Below are 27,010 nucleotides of genomic sequence, written 5' to 3' on the forward strand. Positions count from 1 at the left end.
CTCACAAGAGCTCCTCATCACTGGAGGCAGATTGACCTCTAATATCATGGGGTAGGGGTTAAAAGAAAATGATGAGATGCGTAAAAACTGAGAAGAGAAGGGAGGGGAGGAAGCATTTGCAAATACAGCTCTCGCTGTATAATGAAGCCATATGGTGGCACAAATCTGTAGTCTCTGAAGTATTTTTACAAGCTTTGCTCTTCATCAGCTACATCTGTAAAGTCCCTGAAAACATTCTGGTGACCTTAAACCATAATCATCTCCTCTTGTGTCCCCTCCCCATTGTTATTCCAAGGGTGGGTTTTTTGTCTTCGCTTTATTTTCAGCTGCTTTAGGTGTGTGGGGGAGTGTGGGGCAATGAGAGATCACTGTAAAGCACCATCTGTCACTTTGATGAACAAAAAAGGAAACCTCGACAACCTGCCTGTGATCTTTCCTCTTGGACCTCGGGTGTTAGGTTTTGGGCTCAAGAGAGACTGTCTCGCTAACACTGACGGACAAAATGCAGCTTTTGTTTAAATAGCCACACTTAAATGATCTCAAATTTTAGAGCGCTCAAATATTCTCTTTCTTTTTTTTTTTGCCTCCTCCGATTAAAGCAATGACACTTTTTGAAAGAGTGCTTTTTTAAGTGTTCTTCTGTAGACTTTGAAAATAGGCTTTCTTTAAAGAAACACAAAGATGAAGTCAAACAGAGATGAATTATAATAGGGCTTCAACAAACAGGACAGCTGGTCATTTATTGTCCCGTCATTTCGGATCCTGAGGACGTGACTCACCCAAGGATAGTACGTGGCATCACTGATAATCTTAAAGGATGGCTGCCTTTTTTCCTCTTTCTTATCAGCCTCATTCGAAACCTAATTACAGTGATTTTAATCATACTGTATTACGAGTGATTAACCCTTTAGTGCATTTAATTAACCTTTGCAGCCACCGATTCTCATCAGGCAAAGCTTCATGCTATTTTTTTCCATGACATAGGCTTTAAATAAGCACACTTAAAACTGGTGGGAAATCTAATGTCTAAAGAGGGAGGCATCACTTGTCAGTTGCTCAAGGGGACAGAAATTTTTTGATGTATTATCCGCTTAACATCACTGAAGATACGGTTGCTGAGTAGAACCAATGAGGCCAGATTTTTTTTCTTGATAATATTCAAATTCTGGGAGTATGAGACACCGAACTATGAGAATGTTATACAGATTGTACCTGACCACTCTTAGAGAAATGAATATATACAGAAATAACCTGACACAAACAAAAACTGAAGATTTGGAAGGACGTTTACTCATCACATATTCATTGATTTTAAATTATTCTGACCAAAATACTCCACTCTGATCAGCAACATAAGTGAAAATCAATTTCAATTCTTGATGCATAAAATTCAAGACGGATAATAATTCCGAATTGTAGAACACTGACTGAATATTTCTGCATATTTCAGGGCAGTCACTACCAGTAACACAGGAAAATCATCCTGACAACTCGTCAGTGTGTCGTATAAACACATTCTGAATTAAATCTTTGGAACCAAGGGCATGTAGTAGGCTTATGTATAATGTACCATGGCAGAGCATAGCTCTTAACCAGGGTTTTAAATAAAAGGTGGTTGAAGGGAATGACTATCAAATCTGTGTGGGTGCCTTCACAAATTATCCTAAGCACAATACTTTGCGGGATCAACAGTCATTTACCAAAACTATGCCATAAGGAATTTTAATGCTTGCTAGATGTCACTCAGAAGCGTACTGGGAGCAAAAAGGCAGAAATGAACCAAAGATCTGAAAACTGTGTGCAATATGAGGCTAGACACAAACAAAAGCAAGCACCTCATCAAACAAAATCAATTATTGATGCAATATCATGAAATTGACCCAGAATTGGATGAATGGCAGTTGTGATAATTATGATCAAAACAGTAACAGAAATGAAAGCCAATGCAACCAAGCGACAACCAAACCCTGAAGAAATCAGAAAAGAAACAAAATGAAAAAAAAAAGAGGCAACAAAAAAGGGTAGAAAAAGCCAGCAAATTCACCTGGATGTGTGACACTAGGTGAAATCTATGGGTACACACCTATCCAGTATGAGTAATTTGCTACCCCATGCACAGACTAGTCAGCCTTGATTAGTTCCATTGTGCTGCTGATAGCAGGTCAAATATCAACATGCACATACTCTGTCATGTATTAGGGACACAAAGATCTTCAATGTCCTCTCTAACACAAACTACAACACATTACAGCAGCAAACCTTTGTTGTCATGTCATGACATCCTCTCCTGTGTAAGCTAATTTAAAGAATGTGTATCTACATATGCCATTTATAACAATAATTGGGGTCATTAAGGTAGAGCATTTATGGGCTAAATGCAACGTCGGTCGGGCAGGCTTTTTTATGGACTACTGCTCCCTTGGTGTTTAAGTATATTGGTCTCAAGGCTGTGCGTCACCTTGATCCCTGTGACCCCCTCCCCCGCCCCGAGCAGTACTCAGTCTTCCCCACAGCGCTCGGCTCTGGCTGTCAGCACTGAGCAAGGCCACCTCTCCTTACCTCTGATTTACATTTATTTCCCTTGCCAGGTTTTATTTATTGGGGCACTTCGCATTTGGCACATATCTCTTAGGGAATCATAAGCCCTTTGCTGTACCTTGGCATTCAAATGAGCTTCTCTTCCACAAAGCCTCACTGGCACAGCTAAGACAGCACTTAATATTTTGAGTACAGAAACCACAAAAAGTGGGATTATTTATCAAGTTGTTTTAGCACGTCAAGAGAATTTCTTTTTTTTTCTTTTTGTCCTATTACCTTCACACTTTTTGCGAAAATGAATACCTGATGAATCGTCACTCTGGCTGTCATATTTATTTTTTGCTCGCCTTGTTTAAACATGTCAGTCAAATATATTAGCACACAGCATCATTCGCCCTTGACCTCAAATACATCAGTAGAGAGTTCAATCATTGCCGCCTATCCCAGGCTCCTCTAAATCAGGCTACATTGCCACCAACCACTCACACTGAAGTTTAAAATAGCTAGCCATCATAATTGCACTGCTGCCATTGCTCAAGCTTTTGAATATCAAACTAACCTGCACATGTATTTTTATAAATGTTTAGGCAATTATAGTTGCTTGAGAAGGAGGGTGAATACATGAATTGATGACAATCAGCACTGTGAAAGGTTTGCTGTATTGATTACAACAAATTCCGTTTTATTGTTTTGTTTCATTGCAAGTCTTGAGCACTCTCATTTTTCAGTGCAAATGACATTCATGTAGACATGGTCATGGTCTGTGTGGGAAAATCCCCTGCCTCCATGCCACCACCCTCCCCCTTTCACATCGCCTACCATGGGACAGCCAGGGGAGTGTGAGTGGGGACTAGTGTGGGTGGGTTTAAAAAGGAAGTCATGAATTACCTGTCGGGTGGTGATTTGCCCTGCAGTCTTGAATCCCCCCTGACAGCTGCACTCTGAGACACTGTACGGGTCGGAGCTAGTCGATGAGCACTTGGAGAGTGAGTCACAGCCCACCACGAACGTGTTGTCCAAGGGGAGCTCCTGGATCACATGGTGTTTCTTTGGGGCCACTGGAGTCTCCGGTTTGATTTGAAATGTAGGCTGAGGGGACGCTGACTTGTAATGCTTGGCTAAATCTGGGCTGTCGGGTTTGAAGGTGGTGGGCGTGGTGGCCCAGTTGTACTTCCCCATGGTTTGCTCCTCTAACTCCACAGGGAGATCCAGTGTCCCATTAACATGCTCATGGGTGGGGTCGTCAGGCTTGGATTCATCTATGGTCACAAAGTTCAGGAGGAGGCTCTTGGGGGATCGCTTCTTTCTCTTCTTCTTCTTCTTGATCTGACGGTTGTCTTGGTTGGGTGACACCCACTCGCCACTCTGCTTGCCCTTCTGTACCACTTTGTGTCTGGGTGTCTGCCTGCACCGCACCAAGGCAGTCACAAATATCACCAAGATGACAGTCATGGTCCCTGCTATGATAGCTATGACAACAATCACATATCCGTTGGCTTGAGGTGTTACCTCACTGTCCCCTATGTTACGGTCCAAGGGTGTCTCCATACTTTTTCTCAGCTGCTCTTGGATGAAGGTAGCATTTGACACAGTGTCATTGACAAACAAGTGAATAAGTGCGATAGCATGTAATGACTCAGGCTGGCCTAGATCTTTGACCTTGACTACCAGCCTATGCAGCCCCTGATCAGCTGACACTATTTTCTCCTGCAGTGTTATGTTACCCGTTGTTTTGTCGATGGCGAAGAGACCTCGAGGGGAGACCCTAGATGTTATGATGATGCTGCTGATAATACTGTACTGCAGCTCAGCATTCATACCTGTGTCATTGTCAATGGCAAACACTCTGGTCACCACAGCGCCAGGGGTGGTGCTGGTTCGCACTAAGTCATATGAGTAATTGGAGGATGGGATGACGAACACGGGGCGATTGTCGTTCACATCGACAACATTGATAGTGACCTTGGCATAGGAGGAGCTTGGAGGTTGCCCTCCATCCACTGCCTTCACCATAAATGTGTAGGAGCTCTGCTGCTCCCTATCAAAGGTGATATTGGGTTTGATCACACCAGTTTGGGGGTCGATGATGAAATGATCTTTCCCATTCAAAATGGACAGCGTGATAACAGCATTATCTCCCGCATCTGCGTCCGTCACTGTGATTAACCCCACTGTTCCATAGAGAGGCAGGTTCTCAGGCACATAGAAGTTGTACTCAGGGTGTGTGAAAGCTGGGCTGTTGTCATTAAGGTCCTGGACGATTAGCCTGACAGTGACATTGCTCTGCAGGGACGTGGAGCCATTGTCCCTTGCTATGACAGTGAATGAGTACCTCTCTTGCTTCTCTCTGTCCAGCCGTTTGCCAACTGAGAGGATTCCTGACCGTCTGTCTATGTTAAACCCATCAGGTGCATCAGGGCCAAGAGTATAAATAATCTCAGCATTATGTCCGCTGTCTGCGTCAGTGGCGCTGATTTTTATTAACTGTGTAGAAGGGTCATTGTTCTCTGGTATGGAAAGTTGGATTTCCGGCTGGGGGAAGATGGGTGCATTGTCGTTTTCATCCTTGATTTTAATTAAAACCATAGCTGAAGTGTTCAAAGGAGGCGTCCCCCTATCCGAGGCCACTATCTTAATTGCATATTCTCGAGTCGTCTCATAATCTAGGGGGGCAGCTGTCTCTAGTAAGAACTGATCATTAAAGACAGGCTTCAACCGAAAAGGAACATCATGGTCAGTGTAGCAAGCGACTTTGCCATAAAGATCTGCATCCTTGTCAGTAACAGTGATTAGGGCTATTTTGGTGTTGAGAGGTGCGTTCTCAGACAGTAGAACAGTCCCATTAACCAGGTTGATAATGTAGCGAGTGTCTATGGTGGGAACATTGTCATTAACATCTGTAACATTAACAATCACTGTGGCTCTGGAGGGGGTAGAGCTGCCATCACTGGCCAGGACGATGAGTTTATGAACAGGAGTCACCTCCCGGTCCAGTGGCTGCTTCACAGTGATCAGACCTGTGGAGCTGTCGATGGCAAAGTGACGTTTGGTTGAGGCAGAGATCTGGTTGCTGAAGGCGAAGTGGATCTGTGCGTTGGAACCCAGGTCTGCATCCGTGGCATGAAGCTGTGCAACCGATGTCCCCATGGGGGCATTCTCTGGTACTGTGACCTCCAGGTCGCTGTCCTTGAAGATGGGACGATTGTCATTGACATCAGAGATGGTGACTTGTAGAATGGCAGTGCTGGACTTGGGAGGGTTGCCACCATCCTCCACCTTTATCTTCATGACAAAAGTGTCCTTCTGCTCGCGATCCAGGTTCTGCTGAACAATAAGCTGCGGCCACTTATCCCCTTCAGGAGTCTCAATGATGTCTAAGCCAAACTCGCTGACACTCTGCAAAGACAAGACAGCATTTTAAGTTATGTTAATTCTGCTTGGTACTCATAGTATTCATATGTGAATACCACATACATGATTTTTTTTCCCCACAAATGGTTTGATTGTTCTCTTAGTTTTTTCCTTGACTCAAGGGTATAAGGAAAGAGGGTGTCATATGTTGTGTAAATTGTAAAGTCTTGACTGGCACATTAATACCACAAGTAAGAATGTCACATTTTTCATGTGGGTAATAACAAATAACGGTACAGATTGCTCTTGTGATGGATACTATATTCTGAGGCATTGTTATTGTTCTTTAATTGTAGATTTTTCACTTGTCTTATAAAACCAAACAGCCTGTCGAGGTATTTCCTTAGGTTACTCAGGTTCATTTGAAACCCTTCTTTAAATCAGGCTTTTAGACAGTGATGGATGTCAAGAGCAAATTAAACGGCTCAGGACATTCTTAAACAAGGCAGCTGGTTCTGGGCTCTGCTGTGCTCATCTCAGTTGGGTACCCGCAAATCAAAAGCATATTTAAACACGCTAATCACCAGTTTGTTTCAAAATTTTACTCATTTCTTGCATCTTCTATACAAGCCCCAGAAACATAACAAATGTCAGTTTATATATCATTTTAAAAATATGGCCGATCATTGTAATAAACAGTCCAATCAACTCCACCCTTCCACTCTTACAACTACTGCTTGAAGTGATTCATTTACCCCTTTAGCCCTCTAATCAGGTTTCCTCTGCCCTCACTAAAACGAGATTTCGCTCTGTCTTCCTATCTCACGTCAGGTTAGAGTAGACTAGGCAGCCATGCCACATTGCAGCTTCATAATGGAAGACAGACATCAGGAATTTGAGACACACCAATAAGCTCGCATTTTAAATAAGCTGCAAGACCAGATCACCATAGATTAAAAGGAGAAAGTGAAAAATCCTGCATATTAGAAAGGCTTTTTTGCTTGAGAAGAGCTAAATCTAGGCAAAAGTAAAGCCGGAGGAAAATGAAAACAAATGCATAAGTAATCCCCATGAGAAACCAGAGGAACTGGCACTGGCTGTTAAGAATAATTGCCTTCCACCCAAAAAATTAGCACTGATATTTACAATTTCAGATGGGGTATGGTATGGATCCATGCATGTTTTCAAATTAGAAGAGAAAGGAAGGAAAGGGAAGCAAGAGAGGAAGAGAGAGACAAGTGACAGAAAAGGAGAGAAAGAGAGAGTAGGGGGAGGAAATAAGAAGAAGATCAAGCCCATGAATGAGCTGCATGCACATTATGAAACAAAGAAGCCCTTTGAAGCTCTTTCAGTCAGAAGCAGTTTCATGGTAAAACAAGAAAAAGCATCCTCTTTAAAGAGATAAGCTTCATGCTGCACATAATGTTGGAAGAGATTACTCTGTCTAGGCACAGCTATCAAATGAGATTAAGATATATACATTCTCCTCGTTTAAGGAAGGAACATTTCAACCAAATTGTGAGCACAAGAGTCCTCAGTAGGTTTTAAAATCTAGAACCGTTCTCGTGCCAGCACAGTGTTGTAGCCGACACAAGGAAACGTGCAGCTGCAGCATGTAAATTATTGTGTACAGTGAAAAACTGCTTGCCAAGGAATGCTGTCAACATGTCAGTGATTGACAGAACTACTTAAACCGGCCAACGCTGCAGCACTGATCTTTCAGACCTTATTTTTTGATCCTTCTGGAAAGAAAAAGTTATATAGGGATGAGCGGACACAGCATATAAAACTATGTGTAGAAATGTAGACATACTGCTTTATGGCTGAGCTGCGCTGAATCTTTATGCACATTGAATAACTATTCCTGTCACAACTGAAAGGTCCAAGACAACATTCTGGGGGCTCTATTGCTAAGCACTACTCCATCCGCACAAAGCTCCTCAATCCTCAGTTGTTTGAATAGTTCACAGATTCGGCACAGTAGCTCAGTATCTGCACACTGATATTTGGCAAAGCCTGATGTTAATAGTAGGATGTTGAGTTAGGATGTGTCAAAGGGAATGCTGCACGATGATTTATGAGCCAGCATTTCCTCTATGCTTTTGTCTTGGTTTCACACAATTTTAAAACTGACAAGACAGCACTCAGCGCATTTCAATAAGTTGAAGAGAGCTATCTCTCAGGCTGTGCATCCTCCTGAATGCAAAATTAGTCTGGTGGATTGTGATAAGATCTAGGGCAGGCTAAGAAAAGGCCAAATACTAGCATGAATCACTCACTGGAAACCCTAAGGCTGAGCGAGAAGGACAAAGCTGTCTAAACGGCTAAGTGCGCACTTTATACCATGCCTCACTTTTTCAACATACACATACTGTACAGGTACATTTTTTCATGAACTTTGATGACTTGCCATTCATTCTACTCTACAGGGCCGCAGGTCTCTGCAGTGATCAGCGAGGGATTAGGGTACTGTATATGTGGGATGTGTGTGGCACACAATCAGAGTTGGCTAATTTATATGAAAATGACTGAGAGACAGTGACAGAAGCAGAGGTGGCTGATGATGAGGGGAGGATGACTCTGAACCCTGTTCTGCAGACAGCTCCTCAGATTATCAGTGGATGCATCTTTCAGTCAAGTTGATGACCTTATTAAAACTAAGAGGAGACTGAGATTGGGCTGTGAATATATCAGGAGGACTCTAGTCACGGTGATGCCCATGGATGGGGCTAACTGGGGAGGGCTATTCATCACAAGCTATAGCACCTCTTTATAATGCTGATAGAAACTCCCTCTCTTTCTGTCCCCCGCTCTCTCTCATTCCTCCCTCATTTTTTTTTCTCCATACCTCATACACTTCTGCCCCTGGCCATGATCTCATGCATATAATTAAGACAAAAGAAGCTGGGAATTGTTTGTCTCTTTTTGTCAACCCCTAGAAGAGGATAATGTGTCAAAATAGGATGCTAATGAAAACTGGAAATGCTTGACTGTGAGCTCCCTGCCCAAAAGTCCTATTCACTGCCTATAGGCACCATGCAATGCATTAATGAAAATTTTCTTGCTACTTGGGAACGAAGCTTGAATAAATTTAGCATCTTTAAATGCAAAGTTAGAATCGGTTTAGGAATAAAATTATTCAAGCTCAGACTTGGAGTACCAGCAAAAAGACCACTCCATCCACTTAAAAATCTTAGGTATGTTTCAGATAGACATGTTGCAACCAAGTGGACTGTTAAGTGCCCAAGGAAAAACCCAGGGAGGTGGCAAAAGGTTAAGTCTGAGAGCCCTCCAGATTGCCCAACCAAAATACAGACACCCACTTCATCATCCAGTTTGTCAGCGAGGCATAGCGCAGCCAGCAGCTGAACATTGATCTACATGAAATGACTTGAACAAGACGCCCACCTTCAATGTGTCTGAAGATGCTGACATAGATGCAACTTGGATTAATGTAGTATGAGATGCTGCAAAGTCATACATCACTGTAGTAAGGGGCCAAACAGCAGCAGAATCTCTGTTAGTCTTGAGAATATTTCTGTATTGGTCTCTGAGTTGTCCTGTGAATATGTAAAGTGATTGAATCTGCTTTCATGGGAGATCCTCCTCCATCCATGCATGTGATTGCTTTCTCTGACCTTGTCCATTTCTTAGGACGCCTTCCTTGCAGCTCAGGTGACGTAACACCCCACTGCACTACACTGATGGCAGAGATTCACTCAAAGTGTGATTACCACCCATTAAGTGTGGGGCTGCAGCACTGTGTAGGATGAAATTACCTGTTGTCCCTGCTAGCTTCGGAAAAGGACAAAGTTGTACAAAAGGAGGCTAGCATGTTTCTTTCATTTGTTCTGTATGTTGACAACTCAGGCATGCTACATGTGGAGAGGCAGACCACTGAGTATGGCTCACTGTGCTACACAATGGTCGCAATTTCAGCACCGTGCCCAGCACAACACAAGAAAACTGGGCAAACTATCATTCTGAGGGAGCTTCTCAGACAAATCTCACAGGACCATACAAAGATAGTCCAAGGGTGGCTTAGTGGCCAAGAGCTATTCTAGGAAGTGCTTGCACATTTCTTCCCCACTAAACCCTTGGCTTTCAACTGCACTTCTGAAATAAAAGATGCCAAAGGTTGAAAATGTTTCTTGCTCCCGCTTTCCCCTGTGTTTTACTGGAACACGAGGAAATTAATCAGGTACAATAAGAATGAATCGAGAAAAACTGAATCAGGGACGCAGTGCCGAGGATGCTCTGAGAAGAATTTCCTGCAAAAGATAATCCAACCACAGTCTAGGCGAGGGTTTTAGAAAGCTTTATATTGCGAAAAGGGCAAAAAAAAAAATGATTGCAGATGATCATCGTAATGAGCAGAACATTTGGTTGGTGATTTTCCAGGCATAAACAATTCAGGACATTGCGCAGGAGAGGCCTTGGCAGTGGGGCTCTTTAAAAATGCAAATTGGTATTCAAGGCAGACAGCTACGATTCTGTTCATTCCAAACCAGTGTTAACTTCATCTGAGGCTTCAAGATGGACTTGTCATTTCTGTCTCGCAGCATGCTCTCAAATCCAGTAACCTTTCTTTATTTATTATGTTTAGGGTTTCCTCCACGGTGCTTGCATCTCCCTCTTTAATTACACTTCATTTGTAACAGCTTGTGTCATCTCCAATATTCATCTATACGCAAAGCACACAATGTTGTCTAGACAATAAATGAAGAATGCATGATATTATCCTACATTTCAAGATTTAGGGCTTACTCCATTAGGCAACAGAGAATATTGCACTGCAGTTTAATAAAGTATCAATTAGATGATGAAGAAAAGCTTTTCCTAGTTCCGCATGAGACACCTATTAACATAATATAGTACATTCCTTCTCACTTGCTTGGATCGACTAGCACATGTAACCTGTTGCTGGAAATTGGACATGCAGTATATGCTGTGTGTGCACTTTTTAGTGCGTGTTCCCTGATATTACTGTACATGGTGAAAACTTCCCCATCTTTACAGCCTTCTCTCATAATTAAATAAAGCATATGGACATATTAATGGCTGGTATAAAACATAGCAGGCTTCATGACATATTCCCCTTCATGAAAAAGTAGGTCATATTTTCAAGGAGTCCAAATTAATTTCCTATATGCATGTGCACCACAGCTCTATGGCAATTTAGCAGGTTTACAGGAGAAGCTATAATGCAAAATATGAATCATATTACACCATATGGGGTGAAAAATCTGGCCAAGAAAATATTGTGAGAACTTCCTGATTAATAGTTAAATAATCAGACTTGATATAGACAGGTGGTGGCATGCTGCAGGCATAGCAGTGATTCATCAATACTATGTGTGCTAACTAATAATATTCTACTTGTCATCCATTAGATCATTTGATAAAACAATACATTTAATATTTTCTATCCCATTTTGGCTTTTTGAAAGTGTTTCTTTAAGACAGATTGCCACTGTGGTGTTTGGTTTATCAAAGGCATGGATGTAATTGTTCTGTGCTTGGATTTCCAAAAAGCCTATTTATTTTACAAAATGCAATTTATTCTATTAAGTCCATAAAACAAACCAATAACTCGAAGACTTCACTAATATCAGGAGGCCTCAGGCACACATCTTTCGCTTTCAATATCTTTCAGTCATTCACTATTGAACCAAATTAATTTGTACAAGATGGCTTTTAGTTTAGACATGAGACTGGGGACATACAGTAATAGCCTTTTTCAACTTCAGATTTAGTGGAGTGACTCTTTGTGTGCTTGGAAATTCAGCTTCAGATACTTTTTTTTTTTTTTTTTTTTATTAATTATCTAATTACAACTGACAGTTCAGCAAATATCAAATTAAAAATAGATAGGAGTCATGGCTGGTATGCACTCAGACACTGGAGCAGTTTCAACATTCATAAATGAAGCAAATGGACCTCCAAAACTGGGCTTCATATCAACACCAAACCCACAGTGATTTAGCAAACTGTGTTTTGTTTTGTTTTTGTTTTTTTTATGATGTAGAAAATTTCAGTTTCACTAAGCAACTCCACATATGAGCTCTAGCCCTGTGTTTGCAACCACACACATTTTCAATGGTGATTGTGAATGTGCTTCCAAACAGTTACCCCCCACCTCCATTTATGTCTTGTCTCAAAATTAAGATAACTGAGGTCACCCAGAACCATAACAAAATATCTGCTATTTTTTTTACAGTATATATACATACAGTATACAGTATGTAAGAGATGAAAAAGGAATGAGCCTCACCTTGACCAGTTCATAATGTTGGATCCCATTGATTCCCACATCAGGGTCAAATGCAGAGGGCACCGGGTATCGGGTGTTGATGGCTGTGTTCTCTGGGATGGAGATGTTTATTACAGTAGACTGGAAAAGGGGCGCGTTGTCATTTACATCCTCAATCAGGAAGCGGATCTTGACCAATCGGAAGATCTCATCGGGCAGCACGGCCACCTCAATCTCATAGTAGCAGCGTTTCTCAGCGAAGACCCCAGAGCACAGCTTCTCCCGGTCGATTCTGTGATTGGTGGTGAAGATCTCCCCCGTGTTGGCCTCCACCCTCACCAAAGGCACGTCACCTGTCTTGTACACAGGCTTGAACTGCAGCGGTGAGGACAGCCTGATGTCTGGATCTAGCTTGAGGTCCAGGTCCTTGCGCAGGTTCCCGATGCGGACGTTCTCTGGCTGCTCCTCCTTCACCGTGTAGTCCCTCTCCTGGGCCCGGCATAGCAAGACCACACAGGTGAGCAAGACCACCAGCACATGAGCCTGACTTGCTAAGTCCATACTCAAGAGTGTATGGGAGCTTCACTTCGACAGCAGCAATTCTGCCACAAGAGACGGAGAGAAAAAAAGGAGAGAAAGACAGAACACACAATGTCAGTGCACAAAATTACATGGCATTCAAGTTCTTCTGTAATTAGTACTATTTTCCCTCACAGAGAGTTTTCAACTTGACCTATTCATTCTAAATAGTTATGAGCCCACATCCTTCCCATGTCTTTGAGAGCAAATTAACGGCGGTTTTACACAATTAACCTTTGATGACATCCATTGAGCAAGCGGACACGTAAAGGTTAGCAGTTCACGTATTCCATCAATCTATTTCATCACTGTAATGAACCCTTTCATATTTTTTATTGAGAAGTATGAAAGCAGTTCAGATCACTGTTGCAATAAAATTGTTTGCTTTGAAAGCTTGTTCACAAACTACTGTGCATGAAAAAATGGGACACGGCACAGAGAGGAACTTAATTCATATCTGAGTCAATGTGAGTCAATATGGTGCAGTGGTGTCTTCATAGATTGCACCTCACATCCAGACTTCAGCTGATTTGGAGGGAGCAGAATTGAGCCTTAAGCATTGGTGCTTCCATGCATGAACACACACACACACACACACACACACTTACACTTGCAGTACTACCGCTTGACAGCAGCTATTAATGGACAACCTCATTTGCCCTGAATGTAAACAATTGAGCTCGCAAATATTTCATGAACGCCCATGTGTGTAAACACACGCAATATGATAAGAGCACTGTTTAGAGCAACTGCGGTGGAAAGAGACAACAGTGTGAAATAATTTATTGTGGGAGCCACCATCAGCCAAATTAGTGAAATTTAATCATAACTTCATTACATCCAGACGAATGTGTTCACTCCAACATCAAATTTAAACAGCATACAGTTTACTGTTCGCACTGAATGATGCCTGTGATAAATCCTTAACAGAAAACGGAGTGCAGATGGCTTCACCACCACAGAACATTATTCATTAATAAGTCGTCTTGTGCTGGGTGCCACTTCATTTGATGCTGTTGTTCTACAAAATCTTTAATTGTTTTATACGTGCGAAAGCTTGCCAAAGGGCAAGAACCCCAATTGCCAAAACTCAAGTAGGTCACTGGAAGATGATGAAGGAGTCAGATACTGCAATGCCTTCCCTGCCAGTATATGCTAGCAAGAAATATTGACTGCTTTCCACCAGTTAATTAGTAGGTTATTTAGTCAATTATTAAGGAAGTTACTTCCTGTGGTTTGCTAGCTGACATGTTGACTAATTCATTTGTTGAATCCATTCTTGCATATCTTTAATACACAAAATTCCACATTTCCACTGGTCTCCATAAAGGCTTGACGACACACGCTTTTGACATTACAGTGTTGGTAATGCAGTGTAATTATAAAAGTGGATCCCTGTTCAGTAGTATTTTCACTATAACAGAATGACATTACTTGTCTTTACATTGTTTTTAGTGAGCAATGACATTTCAGGATAAAGCCACCAATGCACAGCCATGTTTACTTCTCATAATAATTCTGGCCCCCCATGTGTATTCCAGCGCAATATATTTAACGACTAATATAATTTCATTGCTCGTATTCCCCTGTGTGTTTAGGTCTACCAAGCCCCTGAGTGTTTATCAACCTCATATGATTTTCCTCAAGATATTGGGTTGTATTTACAAGGCAGCTGCCTTGAAATCAAATGTCCATTTCCTTCAAAGAATAGCAAAAATGTATGACAGCCATCACAGAAACGGTGTACAGCTGCTGCTGAAAATGCATACATACCTGCAGTAACAGGGGACCATAAATAGCTCTTTGGGAACCGTAATATTTCCTCTTTATGAAATTCCATGATTCAAACAGTATCCAGTAGGGAAGGTATGACTACCTGAACTGCACCACAGGGGTCCTCTAAATTGGCAAGGCAACCACATTCATAGCCATTGAAGCTCTCGGCCTACCGACAAAGGGGAATTGATTAAAAATAAGAATTTAATTAAGCTGGTTTTGAATCAGCAACAATTGCAAGGCATTCACGCCGCCTGTAAAGACAGATTTCTTTTCACACATTTCATAAAGCAGTCGCATGAGACTCATTAAAGAACAGTTGGGCAGAAAAAAGCATGGCTGACATTGATCAGTGTGAGGGTTATTCTTTCTACACATACAGTCAGTGTCGTACTGTCATGTCAAAATATTGATGAGATATATCCCATTAGTGACTGTGACACTCTTCACTTTGAAGTGTGCATCTTTCTGAGAGTGAGCAGCAATTGCTTGACTGTGATGATCGCCAGGCAGTCCAAGGCTGAGCTCGCTCGACGCATAATGAAGTTTAAATTACATCCTTAAATGGGATGTGATTCGCCCAAGTGAAAAAACAGAAAAGATCAAAGCATGATCTAAATTTCCTCTCCCTTGTAAGTGACAATAATGTTCCGCAGGATGAAGGGGTATAGTATGTTTTTGACGCAGGAGTACAAATGCAGTAACAAAAAGGCACCCTGGCAATGCTAATGTGATGGTAAGACACAGTATAGGAGATATGCATACACACACTGTGGCAGACGATATATAGAGCTGTTTCTCTTCAAACACAGTGCTAAAATGATCAAGTTAAGATATTTTTTGGAGCCCTGTGTTGTCCTGACATATTGCAGCCTATCTTGTTTATTCCTCTCATTCTATTAACTTCATGTGGGTCCTTTTCTCACGACCATGATTTTCCCAAATCTGCATGGCTTTTCACTTGTCACAATTCTTTATAAGCCTGTCCATGAGGGATAGGCTAGGTGAGAGAAGGAATTGTGCTGGAGGGGAAAAAAAGTAAGAGGGAGGGAGAGAGAAATCCTAGGTGTCAGTCAGAGTGTCTCCTTTGCTTACATTTCACTAGTCTCCTGAAATGCTATTTTGAGCCCCAGACAGCAGGTTGAATCCAGTAGGCAAACTCAAGCCTCCCTCTTGGGAGTCACAGAGTGAAGAGGAGCAGGACGGCCCTGGATCACTTTACACAACAGTATGATGGACAGGCCTTCCTGGTGTTTGCACCCACGGAAGGTAGCAGCAAGAGGTGAGACGCACAACTATGTCGTGTCACCCCCTACCTTCACCTCGACCATCAACTGGAAACTTTTAGTGTAGTTAGTTTAAGGCTGGGACCTAAGACATTTGGAGTCCTTTAACTGTCAAAGGCAGGTTTTCACTACTGTTGTATCCATCAATATTGCTTGTGGATCCAAAGAGATTTTCAAAGGAAGGCACTGGTAGAAGTAATACTTTTGATTGTTTTGGACTTTTTCTCTTTTAACAGCTTTAAGGATCGCTGACAGCCTGACAGACCAGGTTTCTGTCAAGATCAGTCGGTTCTTTTTCAGTCCACGCAGCCAGAACAATTCTCTTTACACAGCGGAGGAATAAAAGTTGTTTTCTTTTGGGGAAACTTCAACAATGACTATATTACCAACACTGTGCTGAAAGTGAGAAAGTGCAACAAGATGATGCTCCACATAAATGGCTATGCTGATAATGTTAAAAATATCTTATTACTGACAAAAGAGAGGTTCAAATGTCACTGGGATTTGCGCATCACGCTGTCTTTTATGACTGAAAAAGGCAATCGATGATATATCAACATTCTGTCACGTAATTTGTAGCTGAGTGTTTGTATTAAGTCTAGCAAAGCTATTTGGCTATTCACATTTCAATCAGTTTCTTGATTCTTAGATAGACTCATATTATGAAAAGTTGTACTACTTGTGTAATTAAATGGTCGCTAGGTAATATTTCTTACCCTTCTGCATTAGCAAAATGACGAACTCATTTACATCGTTGTAATCATAGACCTCAAGAGGGCAGTCCATGCATGCAAATGTAACCCTAATGCTAAATATGAATGTGATCATTCAGCTTTTCGTTGTTGTGAATGGCATGTTTGAAAAATCCAATATTTTTAATGACAATGGGACAAAATCCTAAATTGTGGACAGGTTAAAAAAACAAAAACATGAAAACATTTTAAAGAACATTTTCAGATAATAAAAAGTGGCCATGTTTGAGGTGAAAACTGTGCTGGAGACACCATCATGGACTCTAAAATAGCCCACATTCAACTTGTTCACTATTATCATTTATGGGAAGTGAATTCATTTACTGCAATACTGTGAATACCTACATGCTATTCCAAAACCAAAGATGGCATTAACTGGCAGAAAAACTCTAAACTGAGTTTTTACTTAAACAACTTGTGACTGCGGAGGCAGAGATTTTGAAGGAGCCTGAATGTGCTTTAGTGGAACAACCAAACATTTACTGTAAGATGAAAACTAAAAGCAAAGCAACATCTGTAACACCTGGGAAGCATCCCTGTGACTAGAGGTTTGTTTCTCTATGAACTCTTCAACCTAAGTTGAAACTAAGTTCCCTTACAAGTTAACATCTCCCAGATCAGTCACTATTAAACTGAATTTATCAAAGCCATAGAGATCATTGCGGATATGGTTGTGACACCAACAGTACAGTACGTCAGGATGTTGCAGACCACGATCAGCTCTTCTGTAGGACCAACCCGGTGAATCTGAAATGCGGATGTGCTTGAGCAAATGGTTTTACTGTGTTTTTGGAATCAAACAAATCCCTCACCATACTTCCATTCACTCACCGCCTCTTCTTTTAATATAAACGCCTCAGCACACAGCAAAAATATGCTGCTCACATTGGGAAGGTTCACATTACCATTTGATTTAATTCTCCAGCAAATAGAGTTCAGTGGGCCTTGTGGGAGTCTTAAAAAAACAGGGCCCAATAATAATCTATTGCATATTGAGCAGGTATAACATATCAGGAACCCAAACAACCAACTGTGGCGGTTAATCTTGAAGCCAGCGGGGATTGACATCGTGACTATTTGAACTACTCCTTGGAGAAAGCAATTATTTATTTATTTTTTCCTCGAGTCTGAGCGCGCACAGACTGATAGCCCCTCAGGTTATGGTCTGTGACAGCTGAACCGCTTGACCAGGAGCGCGCTGTTACCGCGCACCCACGCACCGAGTTTAGCGGCCAAGCTGCTGAGAAACCTGCACTGACAAGTCCCTGCAGTTGGATGCTCTTGGAAAGTAGGCCTATCTATCCAGCGATCAGTGTTGAGCAAGACTAAATAACGCCCGAAGTCGTGACCAACCGCGCGGTGCACATTCATAATGCGACAGCTCAGTTTAAGATTCTCCACGATGCACCATGTCCGTGGATAATTTCTATTTACATCAGGTGCACGGGGACGCCTGTTATATCTTTGGAGCAGCTCTAGGAAAACCCACGGGAACATCTAAATGACCCACCATCGCAACACACTGATTCATCCAAGTGCCCTGTGGACTATCACTAGAATTTTGCCAAGCTAAATGTTGCTCCCAGTGATTGTAAATACAGCACAGTTGCGCCGGTATTGGGACATCAATTTGATTTTATACGGAGCACATAAATTAGGCTGCTGGGCGCTCTCCGGCGTTTCTGAATGCGCTCAGGAGGCAGACCAGTCATCAGTATGCATTTGCTCACAGATCACCAAAGTAAAACACATTTTGATCTCAGCGGTAAAGTCATGATTAGGGGCAAAGCTTACCTTTTCCGCTCGAATGGGATGAAAAATCAGCCGTGAGTGCCGTCGCGTAGAGACATCACTGATTTACAAAAAAGAAGTGCCACGAATTAAACTGAAGTCGGGGAAAGGGGGAGAAAAGATCCTCATCAGAAGCGGCAGCAAAATGCGTTGCAAGTAGAAAAAAAAATGTTATCCACTACAAAAACTTATCCATGCGCTAAAAAAACGGAGGTCCTCGTGTGCAGGAGAGCAAAAAAATCACGCACAGCGATCAACTTTGAAAGGGACGCTGTAATTCCTCTTCGGATGTCTTGGACTCGCAATCCCACGGGCGGAGATAACGCATTGATCCAAGCTTGTTTTACATTAACTTTGTATCCCTAGCCTAGGTTTGCCTTGAAATTCCTACTTAATCGGACCAGTTTAAAACCGCTGGCACCAAATTTACAAGTGTGCGTTAAAGGCGTCTTGACCCGCGCGTAAAACTTCAATCCAAGAGCGAAAAAAAAGGAGTTCTGATGAAAAACTGATAGCTTAAACCAAATTTATTTTGTAACCACTTGTTTTGACTGATTCAAGGTTGTGCACACTCCCCAAAAACTCTTAAAGGAGGGATGCAGAGAGCGCATCGCCCCCCCAATGGAGTTGGATCAAAGTGTGCCTCAGTGCAGCATCACTTACAGGAGCCGGGATAGGCGGTTCACCGTATCTGTCTGCTAAGCTGTAGATGTCTCAGTAGTATTGTATGAACTCAGTTCCTCAATACTGCCCTCCTCTCTCCCTCTCGCTCTCCCTCCGACTGACATCATGGCTGAAGGAGGAGCCAACCGCAGATTTAAGAGCCCCGGTCCTCTTAAAGCCGCACTGCGTTGGAGAGATGCTTACGCTGAGATGTAGGTGGATGGCGGGCTGTGTGTGGACCACAGACGCCTCTGCCGTTTGCAGTAGCAGCACTGCTTCAGAAATCCGCCTGAAAGCAAGAGGGGGGCACTGTTCACTTTTATACCGAGCTTTGTTTCTGTTTTTCATTCTCAATTAGGTCTATTGGATCATCGACACCTCTGAATAACCACCACGTTCAAATTCTTTTCAGACATTCCCGAGAGTGTCAACAGGCTGTGGCAGAGCTCTTACCATGGATGAGAGGAGAAATTAGCCCGATAATGGGTTCGTTCACAGTTTCCATGTATAAAATGGTGTCAAATAATTTATGCTGTACAGTAGGAGCTCATCACAGTTCAGCTTATTACCATGACCACTTGAAATGCGAGAAATGATGAAATGCAACAAGAGATTGCCTGGAAAATTGAGGGGAAAGGCATAGTATAAAAATTGACAAGGTAGCTCAAATGCCTCATTTAAATGATGCTGAGGTATGAATCACATATCCATTATCAGCAAAGTGCTAAAAAGTTGTAAGCAGCGTGTATTTATGACCATAAAACCAACTGAAGTGAAACATCAACAAATCTGGTTGCAGCAATGTCAGACAGGCGTCAATGTGACATATTGACCGGCTCAAAAATCACTGATCACAAATCACCAAGCTGTCACTTTTCTGCTGCTGCAAATTAAATGGGTGTTCCATCCCTAAATAGCCTGGAGTAGATTCTAACAGGTGCTTTTATGGGGGTCATAAAGGGTTATGGTCACACAAAGGTCAAACGATCACCGCCACCATGTTACACCTGATTACTCTTGTCCCTTTGCCATTGCCTTGTACAACAAATGGCTGTAACTTTGCATTTTAACAAGTTTAGCCCCCGGAAAGGTTTCATAAACAGCGTCCTTCACCTGTTCAGTTCCTTTCACATTATTTCACGTCACAGTGGTCATCCCTGAAGACAAAGGTGTAGGGGTAGGGGCTCTTCTTAGGCCACACAACACTTAAGTCTGAAGGCGACTGCTGGGAAATTGCCTAGAAAATGACTAGTCTAGTTTCCAGTGAGAAAACACAGCACACTACAATATGTGTTTTCTTCATTTTACAGTCAGTGTCTGAGGATCTCATAAGGACTTCATAGAATCTGACAGCCACAAAGCAGAAGGCACCGAATTCCTCATGCATGATGCATGTGGCTATTTTGAAATTTTCAAATTAACTTTCAGAGGAAACTTTTGGCATTTCTAATAAATTGGAAGAACTCTACAACACGCACTGTGTCCAATTTTACAGGATGCATCAAAAACCTGTTAGAACTCCTCAACATGAAATATAGCTATTTATGTGTGTAAAACTTGTCTGACACTGGTGAAGATTACTGTTTTACCCTTGATTGATTATTCATGGCAAAAAATCTTTACTTATAATGTTGCAGCAGCTTAACCGCAGCAGCAGATTAGCTTAGAGGTCCACTCACCGATTCTTCCGCAGATTCTTGTTTTTGTGTGCAGCACCAGTGCTAAATTTCCCCCAGCCCCTTGTTATTTTCTGGAGGTCATCACAGTTCAGGGTTGAGATTCAAAACATCAACAGTTAGTTCATGTGGGGATGTGACAGTGCCATCACATATCTCTATATCAAAATCAGCCAATGTTTCTATTATTTTTCCCTTTCCGGATCTCACAAACTGCACAGGATAATGAGCATGAAACTAACTTAAGACATTTATAAAACTTTTGACTGGGTCGTCTGTCTGAACGGTCAAATGCAACAACTGTTTCCCACAATGTTAAATCAAAACTGCGCCATGCTAAGGGGATCGCTGGCAGATATGGAGAAAAGCGAGGCTTCCTTTTGTGTTTTAAAGATATGATCAAATAGACCTTTTCCACAACATTGCCTTTAATCATGCTTGCTGTTGGCCTCCCACTGAATCCATGACTTGTTATGCACACAAATAAAAGAAAAAAATTGGAAATAATTGGAAGACAGAGCATATTCACTAATGTACAGGCAGGGGGATGTGTGAAAGAAGGGGTGGCAGACCTAAATTGCAAGGTTGCCATGTATTAACAGCTAGAGGGTTCAAGAAAACATAGATTCTACTCAATTATTATTTTTTACATTTTTACAATTGTTAATAGTGGATCTTTGTAGCAGTAAAATAAATCAGTCACTCAGAAAGAAAGTAGTGCAAGTATGTCCAAAGAATATTCTGTAGAAATACAGCAGACATTTTTGAAGAGTTGGAGACATCCTGACAAAACATTTTTTTTTCTTATCCATACAGGCTGGGTCTGTATCCATGGCAACTTTCAAGAACCGCTGAGACTTACCACAATGAGTCGAAACTATCTCTATTGCTCTCGTTTCTTTGTGTCTCTTTCTTTCTCTCCCACTTTCTCAAGGATCTCTGGAGAAAGAAAAAGATTTGAGAAAGATGGAGTGGACAGAGCGACCACAATTCAATATTTGCTTTCACCTTATTGGCAACAGAGAAAGATTTTTGGAGAAATGGCTTAGAAAGCAGATAGACAAAAGACACCCCGAATGAAATAATATTTGAACTTTTCCATACAGTGTGAATATGCTGCATGCATGACTGTAATTTCATTCAGAGCAGTAGATAGTGAAGAAGATAACAGAAGCATTCAGGCAAGATGATTACAGTCTGTCATGTCTGGGGCAAAATGACAAAAAGGATCTCAGAGGGTCACACATATCAGCCTATTGCTTTGGCTGTTGTCAATGATTCAAACTATGTATCCACATTTGAGAAAAATGACATTTCTAGTTTGTTTTAGCTTTTAGCTTTAAGTGTTCAATTGCAAATCATCCTAGTGGTGACTCGCATTAGGAAGAAACACAACGTTGAACTGACCACTAAATGGCATTTCTTTAGACTGTGCTATTATAGCATTTTTCCCAGAAGCTGCACTATCAAGTTTAGTCAATTAAGCACTTAAAAAGTCTCTGGATTGTGTCCCACAATGGGTGATGTTTTATAGGAACTAAAACCTGCACCTATAGAAATCGTAATTGATCAAAACTCTAGGATATTTTTTTTTCCACGCGGGTCCACGTTAAGAGGAGGGTTTAGTTACTATTCGTTATATTATTAACCAAGAGCAGCATGTGGACAAGTGCCCTAAGCACACTTTTATTTGAATATGAAATATTAAACATGTCCCTGTATTTGATCAGCAGTCAACCTCATGTCAACACGAAACTCTTTTGTTGAGAAGAGCACTGTCAGTAATATCCTGTCAGATGAAGCTGAAACATGACCAAAGCAGGATGAGGCAGAATTCATCACAAAGCACAGAACTCTTGAGGCTAATGAAGGGTCTAACATTGAGTGACGTGTATTTGCAACATACCAATTAGACTACAGCCAGCACTGTGAACCACCATTATTGTCAGTTGACATGTCCTCACCTTATGTTCCACTGGCAAATTAATATGTGTGTGCGTGTGTGAGAGAGAGAGGGGGCGCACATGTTATTGTTACACAAGAGCTGATTCAAATGTGTGTTAATGTCTTGTAGAAATCTACTAATTGCATATACAAGCATTGCATGGGTTTGGTTGACTTCTCTGTGGTTTTGTCTTGTCATGTGTGTCTGACAGGTGCTAGACTGCTAATTGCATTTGGCACAATAACAAGTTAGGGTACTCTTGTCCTGATGCTCTTGCATTTTCTTTGTAAGAATAACCTTAAAACCTTTCCTTTTAGGGTTTAATACAAAATGTGGTTATGGTAGGATTTAACCAAAAAGAAAAAAACACCTTTCAATGTGAAACCAACAATGTCCATTAATAATTTATGAATCAGCTTTTTACAACACTGACATATGAAGGTGTTTGTGCTTAAACCGTATGTTATAAACATAAATAACTGCTAGAAATAGTGCAAACAAAGTGTGATTATTGTTTGATAAAGCCTGGCTGTGAAAGTGTCAGTTAATGACAACATACGTCGGTGGGACTCTGCTTTGTGTGTGAATTAATAATGAAGCAGTCATCGTGTGTTGCCGTTCTGCTCTGTTTCATGTACATCACACATCTGCTTTCTGTAACAAAAGAACAGCAGAGGATCAATTTGTAGTGCAAGAGAAGAACAAATGTTTCACCTACTCACTTTTATCTGTCACTTTTTGCTCAAAATAAACACAAATATTCCAAATGCTCAAAAATACATGTGGAACATCAACAGATATCAACGTGACAGTGTTTCCTTTTTAAGATGGATGCCTAAACTCTATCAATTCTGCTTTCGTGGAGAGCTTTCTTAAGAAGTAACTGACTGTTAAAACAGCCTTTGTGTGTTGTTTGATGAACGGCGATTGTACATGCTGTGGTGATGTTTCTTTCCATCTGTCTGCTGTGAAACAGAGCCTGGGGCAACACTGTCAGACGAGAATAGTTTGCTTGGCTGTATACTGTACGTTCAGTTGAATGAAGTCCCGCTCCTCCCTTATGTGCATTTGTGTATTCGTCCAATAGTTGGGAAAAACAGTAAAATCGGTAAGAAAAGCAATTTGAACTGTTGATTTTTATCACTCGCAAAATACTAAAGATTTTGATGAAAATTCTCTTTCACAAAGGTTAAGGCTCTTTCACACGTTAGAAGCGAAAAAACGATCATGATGAAGTTTTAACCTCTTCAATATCACTCACAAAGGACTGATTATTGAGGATTTACAAAAGTTGTTGAACACAGCGCCTTACATCGGGCTGTGTTTGATAATGCGTTTGCCTTTGCATAGTGAAGGTCACCGAATTGATTTCAAATAAAATTTTATGTGGTGAAGATTTCAATCTTAATGACAGGCCTTTCTGAGGTCAGGAAGAAGACTGGCCCTGGTGGCAACAAAAGCAAGTGGAAAATAAATTGCATGGAGTGAGTTAAGGGTGGGTGGAGGGGTTTTAAATCAATCAGCATCTTTGAATTGGCAGCTTTTTCTCCACCATGTTGAAGATTTGACATGGCTGTTTCCTTTTCACATAGGCAAGGAGAAGCTGACCAGTGTCACAGAAACACATGGCGAGATCAATACTCACACATATTTCTCCTTCTACTATTTTTTGGGGTGTGACAGGAGAGAAAAAGAATAGTGCTTCTATAATCACTAAGGAGTCATTATTTGGCACTCTTCCTTCCCAGATGGCCGAATGCTTGATGTTCTTGTCACGTTGTGTTGCATTTTCCCTGCCTTGAATGGGCTGTGTACACAACCATTGTTTGATGAGTAAAATTGAAGGCAAGCCTTGTAAACTGTGGATGCCCCCTTGCCAAAGACATGGCACTGCAAAGACAATGTGTGCAGACATCTCTTTTGCACTCTCGAGACTTCATGCTCCTTAGCTTGAGGCTTGAGAGAGGAAGCGGACTGTATTATGTGAAAAAAACTGACAACTTATAAAGCTTGAAAACTTTTATTGTAGAACAAAAAGAACCGTTTTACCACAGTGGCTTTATGTTAAACTACCGTGATAAGCCACAGATTAGATGGCATTGTATGTCTTTGCAGTGTGCAAATTATCCCCTCTGCTCATCAGTCATGACTACCTCTGCCATTCGCCACAGGGAGAAAATCTTCTACATTTCTTTAATTTCTTTTTCAATGTTTTTTTTTATTTTATCAGACATTCTTACTGAGATAAGTGCTTTGAGAATCACCAGAAAAAACATAAAGCATTACCACGATCAATCAACTTCCAACCACTGAATCACTGATTCACACTAATCCATCCATCTGTCTATCCACTCATGCATCCATTTTGCTGTCTTGGGAAAGGTCATGATGGCAGCGCAGCGAGCAGTGCAGTACAGGCCCTTTACATCACCCTTGAGGTTACAGATACTGCAGTTTGCTTCCAGATTGTTTGCATTCCAGATGTTTTTTGTTTTTTTTAACCATTAGCTTATTTACATGATATTACCCCTTCTAGCTTGTCCTGTGTGTTTTTCTGATTGGACAGCACATGTCCAATCTACATCAGTTGATGTAGAACAAGTCATCCTTGTCATTACATGAATACTTCTGATTGCTTTTGCACTGTTTCTGCTTTTACTGGTTTGGATCAGGCCTCGGATTTTGTAACTGTATCATATTGCCCAACGTAACAACAGTTTGGAGAAGGTCCTTTTCGGTTCCAACATGACAGTGCTCCAGTTTGCAAAGTGAACTCTAGAGAAAACTTGACTGTTGTGCACAGAGCTCTGACCTAAACCTATTGAACCCCTTTGAGATGAACTGGAACATCACTGCTAGCCAGGCTCAAAGACGTTGTGACTGCCAGAGTGAACCAGAACCACCACTTTTTTTCATGTTGCATCCACATTGCCTGCAGGAAATAAAAGCTTGCTTAGCTACGTTTTCATAGCCTGTTAGATCAGTGTGACCTCTGCCTTCGCGGCAGCCTTTCCTCAGAATGCATGTTTTTAATGTGACTTCATTTGCTCAGCACAAGTAAGCAAAGGAAACTCAAAACACCAACTACTTGTGTTCATTCACATTTCTGCTTAATGCTACACTAATAACAACCTACTACAGACAGCGTATCACATACTCATACTGCTTAGCTAGTTGTGAGGCTGACTGCCAGGTAATATTCTCAATATGATGAAGCTATTCCTAACAACTTTAAACTTGCAACTGTAAGAAATGAGCCACAAACCTTGTCATAGGTGCGCTCCAGTGCTTAAACAAATGGCACTACACCTCTAGCCTTACTGCCTAACATAATGCAATGGTTTTAGAAATGCGCCTGTAGCTCAATGGAAGCGACCACCTGCAGCCAGGTTCCAAAATCTTAAGAGAAATGGAGGCTGTTCTAGCAGCTTATCAAGGCCCATAGTTTTGGAAAAGCGTCAATAGTTACACAAGTATAATGTTTTGGTGTTCACATAATTTGTTTGTGGGTCCACATAGTTTTGTCCATGTACTGTACTAAATAACTGCAAACAGCTTTTGGAAACACAAAAATATGGCCCTAGTTTTATAGATAAGTCGTCATGAATGACTCAGTATGCTGTTAAGCATTTATTTTGCCATTATATTTACTTTTTCAGCGTATTCAAGTTACAGTGTGTCCAGATATTCTTCAGAAGCTGTTAGACTCTGATGAGACACCTCTTGCTGCCTCAGTGTGGGATATTCATGGACAGAATATCAAAGTACTGCTGAGGTCTGGAAGAGCCTTGGTGATGTTTGGATCAATATGTCTGCTTTTTGCAGATGATGCCGTGTTTCTGGATTCACTTGAATTTGCATTGGAGCAGTTTGGTGCTGAGAATGATGCAGTTAGAGTGAGTGTATGAACCAAAGTACACTTTTGCTATAAAAGATGCTAATCAAATAGTTGAATTTGATCATTGGCGCAGTATTGTAGTAATTTGCACACTGTACACTTCAGAATTTCTGAAATGTGTTTTTATTTTCTCTAGTTTCAGACCACTTTAGCTAATGCTCCCCTTGGAGCTAGTAGATGTTTCCATGAGAAATTTGACAGTCTGCATGAGTAGTGCTGTGTATATGTTTGTACAGGCCTGTTAAATCTAATGTTTAATGTTATTGATGTAAAGCACAGTTGATAATGGCCCCCGAGCTAATATACTGTTTTCTGTTCCCATTTCCACTGTCACACAATGATGTTAAATTATTACTAAGCACAGTTAAGGTGGAATTATTTCAGTGCAAGAATCCCCCTGCTACAGTATGTCAGAGAAAATTCACGTAAGAGATACAGTGCACAGGCGTTCCTTGACGGGAATCAGTGGAGCAGAAAGGCTAAGTGACAGCACAGCAGGTTT

At 41.4% G+C, this 27,010-nt stretch overlaps 1 protein-coding gene across 2 annotated transcripts in view; it reads right to left on the reverse strand.

Annotated features, from left to right (window-relative positions):
* Nucleotides 1-19,061, reverse strand: part of pcdh11 (protocadherin 11) — a 124,120-nt gene extending 105,059 nt beyond the window's left edge. For both annotated transcript variants that reach the window (XM_070963513.1, XM_070963514.1), the window contains exons 1-3: nucleotides 18,330-19,061; nucleotides 12,164-12,744; nucleotides 3,427-5,934 (exon numbers count right to left, since the gene is read on the reverse strand). In XM_070963513.1, coding sequence (XP_070819614.1) covers nucleotides 3,427-5,934; nucleotides 12,164-12,703 — 3,048 coding nt within the window. In that variant the 5' untranslated portion in view covers nucleotides 12,704-12,744; nucleotides 18,330-19,061. The remainder of the gene's footprint in view (nucleotides 1-3,426; nucleotides 5,935-12,163; nucleotides 12,745-18,329) is intronic.
* Nucleotides 19,062-27,010: the final 7,949 nt, after the last annotated feature.

The sequence above is a fragment of the Chaetodon trifascialis genome, chromosome 5, assembly GCF_039877785.1.
Source record: "Chaetodon trifascialis isolate fChaTrf1 chromosome 5, fChaTrf1.hap1, whole genome shotgun sequence".
In the NCBI taxonomy this organism is placed as follows: Eukaryota; Metazoa; Chordata; class Actinopteri; order Chaetodontiformes; family Chaetodontidae; genus Chaetodon; species Chaetodon trifascialis.